Source organism: Aethalodelphis obliquidens, unplaced genomic scaffold, assembly GCF_003676395.1.
Source record: "Aethalodelphis obliquidens isolate GAN/ISIS:26980383/991018 unplaced genomic scaffold, ASM367639v1 scaffold7, whole genome shotgun sequence".
Taxonomy (NCBI): Eukaryota; Metazoa; Chordata; class Mammalia; order Artiodactyla; family Delphinidae; genus Aethalodelphis; species Aethalodelphis obliquidens.
Window position 1 is genome coordinate 30,258,234 of NW_020837951.1, and position 18,575 is coordinate 30,276,808.

Sequence of the window (18,575 nt, forward strand, 5' to 3'; positions counted from 1 at the left end):
AGAAAGATAAGCAAACACCAGCTCACTCATAAACTGGGAGATGGTCTGAAATGGAAAAGCTGGCAGCAAGGCTACAGGCAGGCTGCCCCGGAGGAGGAGGAGTGAGGAGATATCTTCTCCCGGATGCACATATTCAGGATAGATGCTTGAATCTTTGCGGGCCTCTCCATCATAATGGCTCAATCACTGATTCCCTGAGCACTCTAGAGCAAAGACAGATTGACTCTTCAGCCATGGCAAACAAAATTATTAAATACAGCCCAAGTCACCACCAAGGGCTAGCCTAAGGGAAAATTAAAGCAAGAGGAAAGCATTTCTCTTCTTTCTGTTATTCAGTAGTTTGTCTTTCTGCTTGTTTGATGCTTTGCTTTAGCGGATCTCTAAGAGGCTGGTTTCCTGGGGTCAATGCTGTGGGATTACTGACATTTAGGCTAAACCTCCTACTGTACCTTTGCATCCAGCCCACCCTGAATGAAGGCCCAATTGGACATACTTTAATATTTAATTATTCTGTTATATAATTAAATAAAAACTGGCATTAAAACAAGTCCCTGTGCCATAAGGATTTGGGTAGAGTTGTGCCAAAAAGCTTACATCACTAGACTGCAGGTAAATTTATAGCTGTTTTCATTCATTTGCGTTTAATCAGCCCCGAATTGCTGAGTCTAGGTTCAGCAAGCACCTTACTGCCTGCTCAGTCTGCAGGGTACAGTACTGCTGGTGATGCGCAATGACTCAAGTGAGAAGTTTGAGTTCCACAGTCCACAGGTCATTTTTCACCTTGAAGTTTGGCTGGATAGCAAGTCAATTATATAAACAAAAAGACAGGGCTGTTCTGATGCCATGAGCTAAATGGAATCCTCCCATTTTCTATAAGAGGTGTCGGTTCTAGCCTCAGCTGACCTGGTTCAAACTTCAATTCTGTCACAGTGGAATTACATCTTTAGAGGAATTATGGTTCTAAAGTAATTGCACTGTGATCATAATTACCTCTGAAAATCCCATTAAGACAATAATTTTACCTGTATCTGAGTTCTAGAGTCAGCTGATAAGTGGGTATAGCAACAGCATGGGCTGAAGAGCCTGCGGAAAGTTATTTCAACTTTCTGAGCTTGCCCACAACCATGAACTAGAGCTATTAACAGAACCTATCTCATAGGGATATAGGAAGGCTGAAATGAGATTATGAGTATGGAGGACCATGCATGTAATCAAAGCAACAGATAGCTACTAGTATTAAGAAGTTGTTAGGGACTAATTAAGCTCCCCCATTGGCCGTTGGGCTACATGTACAATGGCTGAACTCTTTCAGTTAGCCGCTTTACATATAAGGGAACTGAGTCTCACAGCAATTAAGGGAATAGCTGTTAAAGCCAAAAACTTTTGTGCTATGTATAATGGTAGTCAAGAGCATAAGTAATGGAGCCATACAGACTGCCCAGTTCTGTCATTTACTGGCTCCATAAGCTTAGACAAGTTATTTAGTTGCTCTGCGCCTCAGGCTGCTCACCTATAAAATGGATATAATGATAGAATCAACCTCATATGATTGTTGTAAGGACTATAAAAGTTAATATGTCCAAAGTATTTAAACAATGCCTGGCACAGGGTGAGCTACATCATCATCATTACCACCAATGCAATTATTATTATTCTATGTCTCTGTATTTGGAAACACCAGTAGTGTTACAGTACCCGTAGTGAAATAATTAATCTGGCATATAAGGGAGAAATGGACATAGCTCCAAAAGATCACACAGCATAAAATGGGATTTGAAGAGGATTTTGAATAAATTGGAATGGTCTCAGTGAACTGAAAAGGGTAGCCTGCTCCAGATGAATAGAATGACACATTAGACCAGGGTCAGAGAAGAAGCAAAACAAAGTGAATTTCGTCAAATAAAGGGAACAGTCAACAAAGACAGAGATTGAACATTTGTAGCAGAATAGCGATAATTACCCTCTAGAAATCCTATAATATCTAGCTTTTAGACACTACAAAGACCATGATAATAGACCCTACCCTTGCATGACTATACATGAGACAGAGAAATACCAAGGACTTCCAAAGGCCTAGTAAATGAGTACCATAGTGCCATTTATGGATGTTGCTGAGCAAATTTAACTCAGGAAATTATTTTTTAGAGAAGGACATAAAGACTGGAAACTTGTGGTTTCATAAATAGTAGATGGGAAAGTGTTGTTGAACATAGCTTACTATAAAGAAGAAACAAAGAACAATTTTTCTTATCAGCCATACTCATTTGGGGAGGGGATTATACATTCAACAGGATTCTACTTGGGCCTGAGTTCAGGTTTTTCAAGCTCACCTTTGCATTATTTGTGTGACCTGGAGCAAGTCTCTTGTTCACCTTTTTCATCAGAGTGTAAGTCTACTTATCGTATAGATCAGGAAGTAGTACAGTGGAATGTTTACATACAAAGTCTCTGCAGTCCGACTAAGTTCAGAAACTTCCTATATTGGCTGAGCAATCTTGGGCAAGTTATTTAAACACATACCTTACTTCTTATGTGAAAATTGGAGATGATAATAAATACCTCATAGGGTTGCTATGAGGCTTAAAATATACAATCCATGTGAAAGTTTTACCACAATGCTGGACACATGGAAAGTTCTTAATAAATGCAAGATATATATATAAATGAATGGACTAAATGATCTCTAGCATTTCCTGCAGCTACTCATCTTTCCTGTAGTCTGGACTCCTTATTTTTACAGCCTCCCTGACTTTGATACCTCTCTTCAAGTTCAGTCCCTAGCCCCCACCTGTAACCCAAGCGAAGTGGAAAAAAGAAGCATTAAGACGGCCAGTGTGGCAGCAGATATGTGTGTGAAGATGTGGTGATGCCAGCAAGGGGAGGAAGGAGTGGGGAGGGCTCAGTTCTCCTATGGCCACTCCCAAGACAGCTAGGTATTGAACACAAGTATTGGACCCCCAGGGATTCAAGGATGAATGTGCTTGTTTTAGGGAGCTTGGCCGATCCATCAAGCTTGCTTTAACCTTTTATGAACAGAACACCCACAATAACCAAAAATGATATTAGCTGTTATTTTTTTATTATTATCATTATTATTACATATTCAAATAGATAGATTTGTTGGGTGGAACACAAAGGCATCCTTCCTATACAGAAGATATGCTTCAAGAGAAGTGATTTCCTTGTCACTGGAGACATTCAAGTGGAGACTTAACAGGCAAATAATAGTGACATTATAAGTAAAGCCTTGCTACTTAACATCTGGTCCATGAACCAAGGTATAAGCATCACCTGGGAGCTTATTACAAATGCAGATTCTCAAGCTCCAACCTAGACCTAATGAGTCAGAATCTACATTTTGAAGAAATTCCAAGTAATATATTTAGCTTTGCTATCAAAGATTCAAGCATCAGTGAACAGAGTAGATGACTTTTAAAGCCCCTCCGAACTCTGAGACCACCCTCCATTATACAGTCCATAGGTTTTAACTGGACATTATATTGGCATGGGGATGAACTATGGTCCCAATACCTAGTATATCCCATTCCACTGATGAAATTAAGAATGGCCTTTTCCACCCACCTCCAAAGGACATTTTATCAGATCTAGTGACTACATTCCACTCATACTTAAGTAACAATCTCAGATAAATACAAATGTAGAGCTTAAATGAAAATACTCAATATTGAGATTGTTTTTTGAATCTAAATCATCATATCTACCATGGACAGAGCAGCTTATTTCTTGAGTTTGCTTCCATCTTGTTTTGAGCCACTTCTCTGCTTTCTGCAAAATGTCTATCTGATTATTCTCCACACAGGTGCTCTGGGTAGAGTTCAGTATTCCATTAATACCGAACAATTCACATACAAATACGTGGTTTAACCTTAGATATTTCCGCAAGGCCTGAAGAGGCTGACACAAATATAAACAGAATTGGAAGAGCTGGTGAAATATTTAGCTGAAACTTTAAAGAAATTTTTCTCTCTCTGGAACTTCCTGGTGATGCTTGTATTGCAGCTCAACTGCCTTAGCTCTTTGTATACTTTTATCCTCCCTCCTGGATGCAGGCTTTCTGACATCCTTGGCTCTTTGAATTACACACCACATGGACATAAAGGGCAGACTATGCTAGTCCATCCAATTGTATCAATAGCTTCTTAGATCCCTTTTCGGATTCTATTATTCTGTGACTGCTCAGTAGCTCATGCTTTTTTTTGTACTGGAACTCACACATAGAAATAAAAAAGAACATACTGTTTTGAAAGAATTAAGATAAGAACTAAAGGAAAAAATTTAATGTTTAAAAGGAAAGAAAGACAACATGAAGTGTGACAAAAGTATCTAATTTGTAATGTATCTAACCTAAGAGAATTTGTGTTAATAATGAAGACTTATTACACCAATACTTATCAAACATCTGCTCTGTACCAAGCACTGTGTTTGCTGCATGATGATGATGATGATGATGATGATAATAATAGCAGCTAACATTTGTTGAGGACTTATGACTACACGAATGAGACAGGCATAGGCCCAACCCTCATGGAAGCTTATAAGCTCACAGGAAAAGTAGGCATTGAACAAATAATCCCAAATGTTAGTAACACAATATGAAATTGCAGGGTACAATGGGAGGGTGCTGCAGGTGGCCTAATCTAGTTTAGGGGTCAGTGAAGTATTCTCTGAGGAAGTGACACTTTATCTTTTTTAACTTTTTATTTTATACTGGAGTATAGTCAATTAACAATGTTGTGATAGTTTCAGGTGCACAGCAAAGTGACTCAGTTATACATACACATGTATCCATTCTCCCCCAGACTCCCCTCCCATCCAGGCTGCCATATAACATTAAGCTGAGTTCCCTGTGCTATACAGTAGGTCCTTGTTGGTTATCCTTATTAAGTATAGCAGTGTGTACATGTCAATCCCAAACTCCTTAACTATCCCTTCCCTCTACCCTTCTCCAGGAAGTGACATTTTAGAGTTAGCTACACAAAGGGAAGTTAGGGTTGAGGAGATAGAGCATCCCAGGCAGAATGAAGGCTATGGGCAAGCTCTGATCAAGCAAAAAGTATATGTTGGAAGAACTGAGAGAACTGGCTAAAGCTTAGAGGCCAGGGGGAGAGTGCGGAGAAGAGGCTGGAGAGAAGAAGGCAGGAGAAGGATCATGCTGAGGCCACGTGAGGAATTTCGAGTTCATCCCAAGGTCTATGGGGAGCCATTGATAGGTATTAAGCAAGTGAGTGACATCATCAGTTTTGGGCTCTAAGAAGGTTACCCTGACTGAATTGGAGGGGAAGAGAGGGAATGTGCAGAGGGCAGAAATGATGGTGGCTTGGACTGCAGAAGTGGCAGTGTTTGTAATACATCTCCAGGTTAAAGTGGGGTTCCTGTCAGACTAACAAAATTCTTCCTCGCATAGAACCTAGTTATTTATGTTAATGTTGAAGGAACTTTCCATTCTCAAAACTGCTCCTTCACAGGCATGAGAGCCATGTCAGGGAGATGTGGGAGCCCATGGGCAAAAGGCAGCAGGAAAACATGAAAAGGAGATAACACAAAGGGCTAGCTAGTCCTCCTCTGGAATTCCGAGCTTTGATCTGCTGGTTCACAACTCCCTCCAGTGTCTTGGGAAGGAGTGCTGTATTGATGCACTCAGCAAAGAAAAGAGGTCCAGAGTTTGCCTAGAAATAGTTCATGGGCCATAAAGATAGTGTCACAGCATAATGTGAGAAAATGGACTTCTAAAAAGGATGATTTTCATGTGTAAGACAAAAGTATTCTAACTACTGACCTAAGACCCTTTTACCTTAAAAGGAGGGTTCGTTTCAAAAGCTTGAGTTGTAAGCTATATCATTAGTCCCTTTTGTGCTTAGTGGGATGACAAAGCTCTCATCTCCCTGTGGTTCAAAGAATCTGTCAGTCATTCATCAAGCATATTATTGAGCAACTACGTGGTAAAAGGCATTGGAATACAACAGTTAATTAAATGGTTTACATAGACTTCCAGTCCAGTGAAGAAGCTGAAAGTCTAGACATTAAACGATTACACAATTAAATTTTAAAAGTGCAACTGTAATAAGTTCTACAAAAGAAAGGTATGCATGCTATGAGAGCTTAGGAAAGGAGCATCTGGCCTAGACAGCAAGTTAGGGACGTGATTACTGAGCTGAGAATAGAAGGATGAATAGAAGTTAAATGGGTGAAGAGAGGATAGAAGAATAGTGGTAAAATTAATTGATTTGACAAACATGTATAGAGCCCTTATCAGGTGCCAAGCGTCATAATAGGTAACTGTGGTCCACAGATGAATGAAACCTGGTCTGCATGTTAGGGAAAAGAATAAGCTGAATCTTGCTAATGGCTAGCTATGAGAATTTGATTATTAATTTGCCCGAACCTCAGCATCTTAATATGTAAAATAAGAAAATAACATCTATCTTGCAGGATTATTGTGAGAATTCAAAATGTGCAAAGCCCTTAGCTCACTGCCTGTCACATAAGTAGCAAGTTTTGTAATGACCAGACCCAGAGTCAGTATGACATAGTGTCAGAAGCTCTGTTCATGGTGTTCAGAGCTCACTATTTTCCATCAGACTATCTGGGTTCAAATTCCAGATCCAACATTTACTAGCTCTATGACCTTGGGCAAATAACAAACTTTCTAGTCTTTAGTTTCTTTATCTGTAAAAGGAAGATAATAGAAATACCTCATAAGTTTCTTGGAAGGCTCAAAGGAGGTAGGCATGAAAAGTGTGAAAGATGGCTAAATAAGTACCTAGCCTACATATTCTGTATGTTCAAGGTACTGTATCAGCACAGATAAATAAGCAGTAAATTATTTTTGGTTTTGTTCTTCCTGGATAGGAGGGTGAAGCTAGATAAGGCCAAAGACTTCATACAGAGAGTCTTGTTCTAGGCCTTAAAAAATGAATAGGTGTTGGACAAACAGAATGCTGATAAATTGGCCTTGCTCAAGCCATAGGGCTGCAGTTTGCTATTGTGAGAGCAGCCTAGGCCTAAGGCTTAAGGAGAATATTTTAAAAGACTAGTGAGTTCATTCTAATAAACATCTTCTCTCCATTTGCTGCCATGAGCTGGAAGGCAGGGTGATGTGGTCAGTAACAGCGTGGGCTTTGAAGTCAAACAGACATGGGTTCTAATCCAGTCCCTTCTACTTATAGCTGTGTGATCTTATTACTTTTATTACTTACCCTTACTTATTACTTACTATATTTCTCTGAGCTTCAGTTGATTAATCTTTAAAAAGGAAGTATTAATAGAGCCCTCTTCATAAAATTTTTATGAGGATTAATCAAGATAATGCAGGTAAACATATTTGGCACATAATATTCAATAAATGTTAGCTATTATTATTATTGATGCCTCATTAAGGTTGCTGGCATAAAACATTAGAATTTGTTCAGTGTATGGAACACAAGGGTTTGCCATATCACCTGCTCAACAGTGGGATATCCAAAGAAATACCACAAACCAAGTGGTGAGTCCCTTTGCGGCAATGATTGCAGGTATTTACCTTTGTGGGCCCAGTAACTTTGAAAATTATACAAAGTTGCCCCAAAAAAATATTGAATAAATTAATGAGTTACTTATTTCACTGGTTGTAAAATAAAGGGTTTTTTTACTTACAAACATGAGGCATGCTTCTATAAACAATCTATAAGTAAATAAATACACCTGTAGTTTCACCATCAATGGAACAACCATTGTTAATATCTTGATATATTTTTTTCCAAGACATGTGTGTGTGTGTGTGTGTGTGTGTGTACATATATGATATCTGTGGGGGGGGGTTCATAGCATTTAAAATAATTATATACATATTTAATTTTGATCAGACCATAACAAAGCTTTTTCTCAATTTGTCATATGAGCATTTGCTTTGTTTTATTAAATATGCTTCACAAACATGATTTATACATTAGATAACATTCTATAAGGATGTGGCATATAATTTATTTAACTATTGCCATATTGTTAGACCTTTGGTGTGTGTCAAAACTAATTAATCTTCAAATATAAGTTATTTGTTACCAAATTCAGTGATTTCTTAACCTGTAGGGACTATAAACAACTTGAAAACCTAATTATTTAAAAAAATATGAAACTCTGTACTATCTTCCTTATAGAAGAAAATTACAAACACATATTTACATAAAATGTTGCCTAGAATTTCAGGAGACTTATAAACTCCATGAAGCCCATCAGTGAATTCCTGTCCCCAAGGCTTCAGTCAGAACCAATGATATCAAATATGTTAACACGAAGCAGAACAAAAAAGTTAAAGAACTTTAACATAACAATTGTGGAGAAGTATAATCTCTAATATACTGCTTACTACAGTACATTCGACTATTTTCATAATACAGCTCAATCCCAGTTCATTCTTATATTTTAAATAAGTCTAGATTCTATATTAACACTTCTGTACAACTTCCATGAACTACACTGCCTCATGTGCTGTATTCTTATTATCCTTAGTGACAGAAAGCTTCTACAGGACTCCCAGTACACTGCCTCTCCTCACTATGAGGTCTTACATTCTAGAGAACTGTGCCATTACTGGATCTATTCCTGCTACCCTCCTCCTCTGTTGCTCCTAATTGTCTTACATACCATTCCATTTGAGCAAATATACAGCATGACTGGTAACACAGTTATTTAAAGGAAAGAGATCATTTATTTTGTAATTACACCAAAAACAAACTCAACAAACTTAAAATATACTGCAGCATAAAGACCAATAAACATAAAAGAGATGTATTCACTCTTTGGGGTCATGTATATTTCAATCTCAGGATGCAAGGTTTTAACTTGGCCTTTGTGTAGTTCTAACTAAGGAAAGGCACAATCTTTAATTTATTATCTTAACTTTATGCTTTGTCTGATAAGCAATTTTTAATACCAAGTTTGATTCTATACACCGTTTTATAGTTTCTAAAGAATTCTGACAGGTTCTCAATATAAAGGAGAAAGCTGTTTTGTACTTTCTGTTTGTTGTTTCCATCTGTTTGCTTCTGAAGATAGAACAATTATTTATGTGAAGATAGAACAGTTACTTATGTGAAAGCTTGTATGAAAGAGCATGTACACATGGCACATGGAAATTTGTTTATGACTGTGTGCATTTGAAAAATCCTAAGTCATTATTAGAATCCAAAGAATGATGGAAAAGAAAATTTTGAAAACAACTCTAAGAATTTACATTAAAGACACTTCTTTTTCTGCCTCATAGCTACATCATCCCTCTCAAGGTTTCCGCTTTGGAACTGTCCGGGAAAGCAGTGCTGAAGATTATGTGAGGCAAAGCTTCCCAGAGATGCATGAGTATATGAGAAGATACAATGTACCAGCCACACCCGATGGAGTGGAGTATCTGAAGTGAGCGTCAACCTCTTGCATCCAAAAAGTTCTCAATGAAAAAGAAGTCTTGCTATTGATGTAGTGTTTGTCGGTTTTTTAAAATGATAGCTAAATATATCCATTGTGTGCGCAGTAATATCTCACACCATGTGAGATCCAGGAGGCAGTATGGAATAAGTGTGCATTTAATTATGTGACCTAGTTTACTAGTTCCTGCACAGTCCCAAGTTGGCCGTAGCTTTGATCAAAGTGCCAGTGCAGTCATTAGTGTAGCAGATGGTGGGGGAAGTAAATGTTGGTTCGACATCACTTGGGAAAACAATGGTGCTGAAATGATCAAACACTCAGGGAATGTGGCCAGAGGACAAAGTGCCCCAAAGCAACCCTTTCCTTCACAGTGAATCTCTAAGCATGTGGACTGTCTCCTCTTATCACAAGGAAGTGGACTTTATCTTAGAGCTTTCCTGTAGAAAGAAAATAAGATAAAAGGCAATGATTCCCATGCCTGCATCCTTCTCATTGGCATTTATGAGAAGCAATCAAGAGCAATCACATTACCATGGCAGATTATCAGAGCCTGTAATTCAGTGAAGCTGAATGCAAAAGAGGTTGGTGCAGTTATGGGTCTGCTCATCTAGTCTGCCTGGGAGAAGGGGATGAATGGCTCCTGATAAGCACCACAGCATGCAGGCAAGCAGTCCTCTCTCTCCTGCCTGATGGTCTCAGGACAATGACATACATTCAAACTCCAGTCCCTAGAATTGTGCAGCACCAGGAAACTGTTTTCTCTATTGTCAAACACAATAATATCCCCAAAGGACAACAAGACTTGGCACCTCAAACTTTTTTTTTTTTTTTAACATCTTTATTGGGGTATAATTGCTTTACAATGGTGTGTTAGTTTCTGCTTTATAACAAAGTGAATCAGTTATACATATACATTATGTTCCCATATGTCTTCCCTCTTGCGTCTCCCTCCCTCCCACCCTCGCTATCCCACCCCTCCAGGCGGTCACAAAGCACCGAGCCAATATCCCTGTGCCATGCGGCTGCTTCCCACTAGCTATCTACCTTACTACGTTTGTTAGTGTGTGTATGTCCATGACTCTCTCTCGCCCTGTCACAGCTCACCCTTCCCCCTCCCCATAATCTCAAGTCTGTTCTCCAGTAGGTCTGTGTCTTTATTCCTGTCTTACCCCTAGGTTCTTCATGACATTTCTTTTTCTTAAATTCCATATATATGTGTTAGCATACGGTATTTGTCTTTTTCTTTCTGACTTACTTCACTCTGTATGACAGACTCTAGGTCTATCCACCTCATTACAAATAGCTCAATTTCGTTTCTTTTTATGGCTGAGTAATATTCCATTGTATATATGTGCCACATCTTCTTTATCCATTCATCCGATGATGGGCACTTAGGTTGTTTCCATCTCCGGGCTATTGTAAATAGAGCTGCAATGAACATTTTGGTACATGACTCTTTCTGAATTTTGGTTTTCTCAGGGTATATGCCCAGTAGTGGGATTGCTGGGTCATATGGTAGTTCTATTTGTAGTTTTTTAAGGAACCTCCATACTGTTCTCCATAGTGGCTGAACCAATTCACATTCCCACCAGCAGTGCAAGAGCGTTCCCTTTTCTCCACACCCTCTCCAGCATTTATTGTTTCTAGATTTTTTGATGATGGTCATTCTGACTGGTGTGAGATGATATCTCATTGTAGTTTTGATTTGCATTTCTCTAATGATTAATGATGTTGAGCATTCTTTCATGTGTTTGTTGGCAGTCTGTATATCTTCTTTGGAGAAATGTCTATTTAGGTCTTCGGCCCATTTTTGGATTGGGTTGTTTGTTTTTTTGTTATTGAGCTCCATGAGCTGCTTATAAATTTTGGAGATTAATCCTTTGTCAGTTGCTTCATTTGCAAATATTTTCTCCCATTCTGAGGGTTGTCTTTTGGTCTTGTTTATGGTTTCCTTTGCTGTGCAAAAGCTTTGAAGTTTCATTAGGTCCCATTTGTTTATTTTTGTTTTTATTTCCATTACTCTAGGAGGTGGGTCAGAAAGGATTTTGCTGTGATTTATGTCATAGAGTGTTCTGCCTATGTTTTCCTCTAAGAGTTTGATAGTGTCTGGTCTTACATTTAGGTCTTTAATCCATTTTGAGCTTATTTTTGTGTATGGTGTTAGGGAGTGATCTAATCTTATACTTTTACATGTACCTGTCCAGTTTTCCCAGCACCACTTATTGAAGAGGCTGTCCTTTCTCCACTGTACATTCCTGCCACCTTTATCAAAGATAAGGTGTCCATATGTGCGTGGGTTTATCTCTAGGCTTTCTATCCTGTTTCATTGATCTATCTTTCTGTTTTTGTTCCAGTACCATACTGTCTTGATTACTGTAGCTTTGTAGTATAGTCTGAAGTCAGGGAGCCTGATTCCTCCAGCTCCTTTTTTCGTTCTCAAGATTGCTTTGGCTATTCGGGGTCTTTTGTGTTTCCATACAAATTGCGAAATTTTTTGTTCTAGTTCTGTGAAAAAGGCCAGTGGTAGTTTGATAGGGATTGCATTGAATCTGTAGATTGCTTTGGGTAGTAGAGTCATTTTCACAATGTTGATTCTTCCAATCCAAGAACATGGTATATCTCTCCATCTATTTGTATCATCTTTAATTTCTTTCATCAGTGTCTTATAATTTTCTGCATACAGGTCTTTTGTCTCCTTAGGTAGGTTTATTCCTAGATATTTTATTCTTTTTGTTGCAATGGTAAATGGGAGTGTTTTCTTGATTTCACTTTCAGATTTTTCATCATTAGTATATAGGAATGCCAGAGATTTCTGTGCATTAATTTTGTATCCTGCTACTTTACCAAATTCATTGATTAGCTCTAGTAGTTTTCTGGTAGCATCTCCTCAAACTTTTTTTTTAAGAAAGGGAAATAAATAATTTTATGGGACATAGGGGCTCAGTGTTTCTCAAGAGCTGTAGTAATCAGCCCCTAAAACAATTTTATGGACTAAGCTAGAGTCTAGAAAGGAAGCCTTGTGTTCTCAGATTTGCAGAGTTATATATAGTGTTGAAGCGCTATGAAATGGCACTTTCAATTTTGCAAGAACATTAAAACATTAGAGTCCCTCTCTGACACAGAGTTTAGCGTTCCTTTGCCTCCCAGCTCCTCCTCTTTATCCTCTCCTTTAGGGAAATTCATGGCTGAGAAAAAGAATAAGATGTCAGGGAGACAGCAATGGCTCCCCGCTAGATAGTAATGGCTGACAAACTGGGCACTTATGGCAGTGTGAAAGGGTGAGATAAGCCACTGCTGCAGTCTCCAGTTGCATTCCACTCAGGGTATTCACTTATTCTGGAGGCTTCATCTAGAAGGCCCAAGTGCTCAGAGTTGGCCCTCCTCTAGCCTGGGGAGAAATTGTTAGGTAGGAAAACAGGCACAGATGAAGGAGCTGAGTTCCAAAAGAAGCAACTTGTCCATGGAAATACAGCTAGCAAGTGGCAGGGTCAGGACTAGAACCAGGTCTCTAGAATCCAACCACTGCTGCAGGCTAGTCTGGAAACCAAAACCGGAAAGTAGGTCCTTGGTGTTCAGAAAACAGTCCATGTTTCAGCAGCATCCGTGTACCAGATAGCATTTGGGTGCATGTGAGAAATGCAAACTCTCAGGCCCTGTCCCAGAATCTGCATTTTAAAAAGCTCTGCAGGTGACTCATAGATTGAGGTGAAATTGGAACAGAGCTTATCATCAATGCCCTCTGCCTTCTTCTCTCTGGGCTTCTCTCAGATAAAGCCTATGCTCTTAGCCACCACTCCAAACAACCAGTCTTCAAGTTACCCCCTGACATTCCAGTGCCCTGACCTGCAAGCACAACCCTTGGAGTCGCCTATAAAGACAGGTTCCTGTGTTAAACCTGTCCCTCCCCTCTCCCATCAGAATTCCCCTGGGCTTCATCCTACTCACTTAGGGCCCTGCTTTCGGAGGTAACAGTATTCCAATAAATTAATCCCTAATAAAGTATTAATTACTTTTAGTATGTTTATATGGTTTTTGTGGTATATGTGTTATTAAATGAATGCTCAAAAAGACAGCATGATTTTATAATGGGAGAAACAACTGTAGGCCATGGCCGTGCCAACTATAAGGATGATTCAACCAGTCTAGAAGGTCCTTATACCTGGATCAAACACTGCCACTTCCTCACCAGTGACTCAGGGCCCCATGGGAGTCTGTGAGCTAATTGCTTCTTGCCTTACTATGCAATAGAGACCTGCCATAGATAACTTCACTTTGCAATTCGAAATCATGAGGAGTTATTTAGGGATACCACTGAGATGGACCTCAGGAAATACTGGTTAGAAAAACTGAGCCCTAATTTTTTGTATTGTTATTGCTGCCACAAATATTTGCAGAGTATTAGTAAATGGTAACTTGTTCCTGTGTAGCTCACAAGGTACATTCTGGTACTGTGAGAGTCAAGATTTGACTGGAGAAGCATCTTTCAGCTTGACTTTTATCTTACTGCCAGGATTCCGTTAAGGTTCCTCATCTTCAGCTTCCAGGAGACAGTTCTTATCCCCAGCCCTTTTAGAAGCTTCCCACAGCTCTGGACCTGGGAGATGTTTTTCATTTTGGCTATAGTTAAACATAGGCCTCACTGTAACTTAAATTCAATAACCCTGGAAAAGGGATTTATTTTGAAGTGCCTATTTTACCTCCTAAAAGAGTAGAGAGAGGAAGCAATGGTCATTGGCACTAAGAAGGGATGTTGACCTACTTAATGTGTGTCCATGTGTGGCTCAGAAAAAGCCATCAAAAAGGTACTTGCTGCTCAATGATGAATCTTAGAGATGTCTAAAGGTGTCTTTCTCTTTTAGATTTTTGATGGGTCCTAGCCATGTTCTCCTCTGAGTTTAGAAGCTACTGCTATGTATTGAATTCCAACAGCCTCATTTTTGGCTCTAAGAGAGGAATGACTGGACCCAGATGGGATAGAGAAGAGTTGTTCTCTTTGCTAAGCTGTTTGGACAGCACTGAGGGTCAGAAAGCCTTTATTAAATGGATATATGTCCTATATCTTTCCAAAAAGAGTTTGAGGTAGCTGAAAACAAGAGTCATTGCATACACCTTAAACATTTCCCTTTGAAACTCATCCTCCCTTGCCACCTTTGTAAGTGGAGCTGAGCCAGTGCTGACTGCCTTCCTTGGGACCATCTCTGTGCCTATGTCCAAACACTGGGGAGAACACATGAAGGATGCACAAGAATGTCTGCTGGTACCTTGAGCCCAGCCTACAGCCGACTCACTGATATAGTCCAGAAACAACTGCCTTTAAATGATTTTTGCCTGAACTGCCTCCTGGGATGGGAGTGAAACATGAATCTCTGGAGATACATTAATAAATCAGATTACAAAGATCTATTACATATGCTTCCCATTCCATTTACTGAACACCAGTCTATGGACTTTAAAGAGACCTGAACTCCCTTTTCCCCAAGAGTGCTGGATCTCTTATTTGCACTTCCTTAATACGTACTCCCAAATATGAAATAACGCCTGATCTCTGAAGAATATGATAGTGATCATGACAGAAAGAATTAAAAATGTTCACACAATGATTAATGAGACCCCCAGCTCCAACATTTACTGGCTATGTAGACTGGATTAAGTTACTTTGACTCTTTGAGCCTGAATTTTTCCATCTGTTAAAATGGGATACTACCACCCCCCTCAAGGTTATTATAAGGGGTAAAATGTATGGAGAACAATAAATACAATGCTTACACAAAGAAGTCATTCAGTTATTGTAAGAGAAATGAACCTTGACTATTTACCTTCCCATTCAATTCATAGTCGCTCTGGTTTTGTTGTTGGATTTAGAAGTAATGAAAGAAACTGGTAGATGAATCCACTGGAAAGATGTCATACTCTCTTATAAGAGTGTCTGCTTCCCCTGGTCTATTCTCTGCAGGTCAGTGAGATGTCAGCAAGGCAGAGCCAGCAGCTGCCCAGCTTGTACTGCCCTTATTGTCCAGGTTTCTGTTCCCTAAACAAAAGCTAGCTGTCAGCCTTAGTGTTTCCTGTCTATTAATGAATCATTTTTCACTTTTCTTCTCTTCGTCTTAAACATAGGAATGATCCAGAGAAACTAGATGCCTTCATCATGGACAAAGCCCTTCTGGATTATGAAGTGTCAGTAGATGCTGACTGCAAACTTCTAACTGTGGGGAAGCCATTTGCCATGGAAGGTATTAATCAGTCATTCTTGATTCACTTTTACTCAGAATGTGCTCAGTTTGCCAACCTAGCAAGTCACAAATGCCAATGTCAGAGGCAAAGAGCTATTCATCTTCCCTTGTTTTCATTTTCAGCTCTTAAGCACTCAGCTATTAAGTTGCTGAAGTTAGGTATTTATTTTCTACCTACTCCACAAACATATTGTTATCCAATTGTTAGAAAAACAACAACCAAAACGCCATTGTTATCCAAACAATGTTGCTTTAGATATCTGGGAGTGGTGACAGTATAATAAATAGGGAGTCCAGTTTTAATTTAATCTGTATTTTCTAATGTCCAAATCCTGTAATGAATCTGATGCTAAAACTAGAATGATTGCATTACAACTGGAAGGACCCCAGTGTTGATTTAATCCAGTCTACTCAGTTTTATCCACAAGAAAACCCAGAGACATTTTACCACTTTCTCATAATCACACAATTAGATGTTAATACTGGAATTAGAATCCAAATCTCATGGTCCTTAAATAAATGTTTCCACTAGTTGAAAAATAAGTAGAAAAAAATCAACGTTTGTGGTTTAGTAACCTCTAAGAGTCCTAAACAAAACCTTGTTTGGGACCTTGAGTTTGTCTTTCTTCCCACTGGCAGCAAATTTTTGCTTTCAATTTGGTCAACCAATCAATCAAACTTCAGGACCAAAGAAAGACTGCTTTGTCAGTAGCTCCTTGCATCCTGGACAACAGTTGATATATGGAGCTGGTAGTTTGAACCAGCAAATTTCACATCTCCCAGTTCCCAGCTTCCCTCCTCTGACAGTACATGCTGGTTCCCAAAACAAGCCATACTCACTTGTCAGAAAGCACTTTGACTTGAAACAATCCCACGGGGGTGCCCAAGTTCTATTTCCAGAAAACTATACTTTCCTGTATGTAAATTAGTATATCGAGACTATTCAGATTCCAATTCCCCAACCACAGTTGGTCCCTGTCTCCCCTAAACACAACAGCAAATTTTTTACTTCAGTCTTCGTTTTTGTGATGAATGAGAATGTAACAGCTGATGCTGTTTCTTCAAGCCTTCTCCTAAGAGAAATCAATCCCCTCTCCAGGCAAAGCTACCTCCACCTGAACCAGGAATTGAACTCAGGAAGAGAGAGATTTAGTGGTAGGGATCTTCTATTAAGATGACAGTCTGACACAAGAGAGAGGAGATATGGGGATATATGTATACGTATAGCTGATTCACTATGTTATAAAGCAGAAACTAATACACCATTGTAAAGCAATTATACTCCAATAAAGATGTTTAAAAAAACATTACCATCGACCCAGCAATCCCACTACTGGGCATATACCCTGAGAAAACCATAATTCAAAAAGAGTCATGTGGGCTTCCCTGGTGGCACAGTGGTTGAGAGTCCGCCTGCCGATGCAGGGGACACGGGTTCGTGCCCCAGTCCGGGAAGATCCCACATGCCGCGGAGTGGCTGGGCCCATGAGCCATGGCCGCTGAGCCTGCGCATCCGGAACCTGTGCTCCGCAGTGGGAGAGGCCACAACAGTGAGAGGCCCACGTTATCGCAAAAAAAAAAACCCCAAAAAAACAAACAAAAAAAATGAGTCATGTACCAAAATGTTCATTGCAGCTCTATTTACAATAGCCAGGACATGGAAGCAACCTAAGTGTCCATCAACAGATAAAGAAGATGTGGCACATATATACAATGGAATATTACTCAGCCATAAAAAGAAACGAAATTGAGTTATTTGTAGTGAGGTGGATGGACCTAGAGTCTGTCATACAGAGTGAAGTAAGTCAGAAAGAGAAAAACAAATACCGTATGCTAACACATATATATGGAATCTAAGAGAAAAAAAAAAAAGGTCATGAAGAACCTAGGAGTAAGATGGGAATAAAGACACAGACCTACTAGAGAATGGACTTGAGGATATGGGGAGGGGTAGGGTAAGCTGTGACAAAAGTGAGAGAGTGGCATGGACATATATACACTACCAAACATAAAACAGATAGCTAGTGGGGAGCAGCCGCATAGCACAGGGAGATCAGCTCTGTGCTTTGTGACCACCTAGAGGGGTGGGATAGGGAGGGTAGGGGGGAGGGAGATGCAAGAGGGAAGAGATATGGGAATATATGTATATGTATAACTGATTCACTTTGTTATAAAGCAGAAACTAACACACCATTGTAAAGCAATTATACTCCAATAAAGATGTTAAAAAAAAAAAAAGGATGACAGTCTGATGTAGCAGGCCACAAAAAGAAAAGCCAAGGAAGAACTAGAAAACCAAAGAACATTCATTATATAACCTCATTTTGATGTAACAATGGGAAAATTCCCATTTTTTGTGGCATCTAGGGATATGGAAGAGATGTTACTTTTTTTTTTCTGTCCTAGATGCACTGGGTAATTGAGGTCCCTTTTGCCAATAGCAGCTGTTAACAATGAATTATTTGTAGTGGGCAAAAGAATGAAGGACTCTAGTTTCCACCTTTGTCTTAGGGGCCAACTCTATCTTGTCAAAAGGCAGTGGTGAGATGGCTTGTTTGCCTCTGCTAGACCCCAGTGCCAGATGCCACACAATTAACTCCCCACTGGTTTCCTGTTTACATTTCCATCTGTGCTCCTGAGACTTGGTGTCTTGCAGTTCCCATCATCTCCAGATACCACATTGTTTTCAAAGGGGACAAATACAAAATGGTGCAAGGAAGTGCTCTCTCTGCAAGAGAGCAGAGAGACTACAGATTTGAATACAGAGAACGGTCTCATCATTGTTGGCTTATTCTAAAAAAACCATTGCAGGTTTATTCTGGGTGAGGTGCAAATCAGAAATTTTAATTCAATACTGCCTCTGTGAACAAGTTTACAACCTAAAAGCAGAACTTTGTAAAACACAAAGGGAGGACACGTATATTAAAAACA

General features: G+C 39.4%; 1 protein-coding gene across 1 annotated transcript in view; it reads left to right on the forward strand.

Annotated features, from left to right (window-relative positions):
• Positions 1-18,575, forward strand: part of GRIN3A (glutamate ionotropic receptor NMDA type subunit 3A) — a 152,664-nt gene that overhangs the window by 91,004 nt on the left and 43,085 nt on the right. The window contains exons 4-5 of the mRNA XM_027105340.1: positions 9,260-9,405; positions 15,529-15,644. Of these exons, the coding sequence (XP_026961141.1) occupies positions 9,260-9,405; positions 15,529-15,644 (262 nt within the window). The remainder of the gene's footprint in view (positions 1-9,259; positions 9,406-15,528; positions 15,645-18,575) is intronic.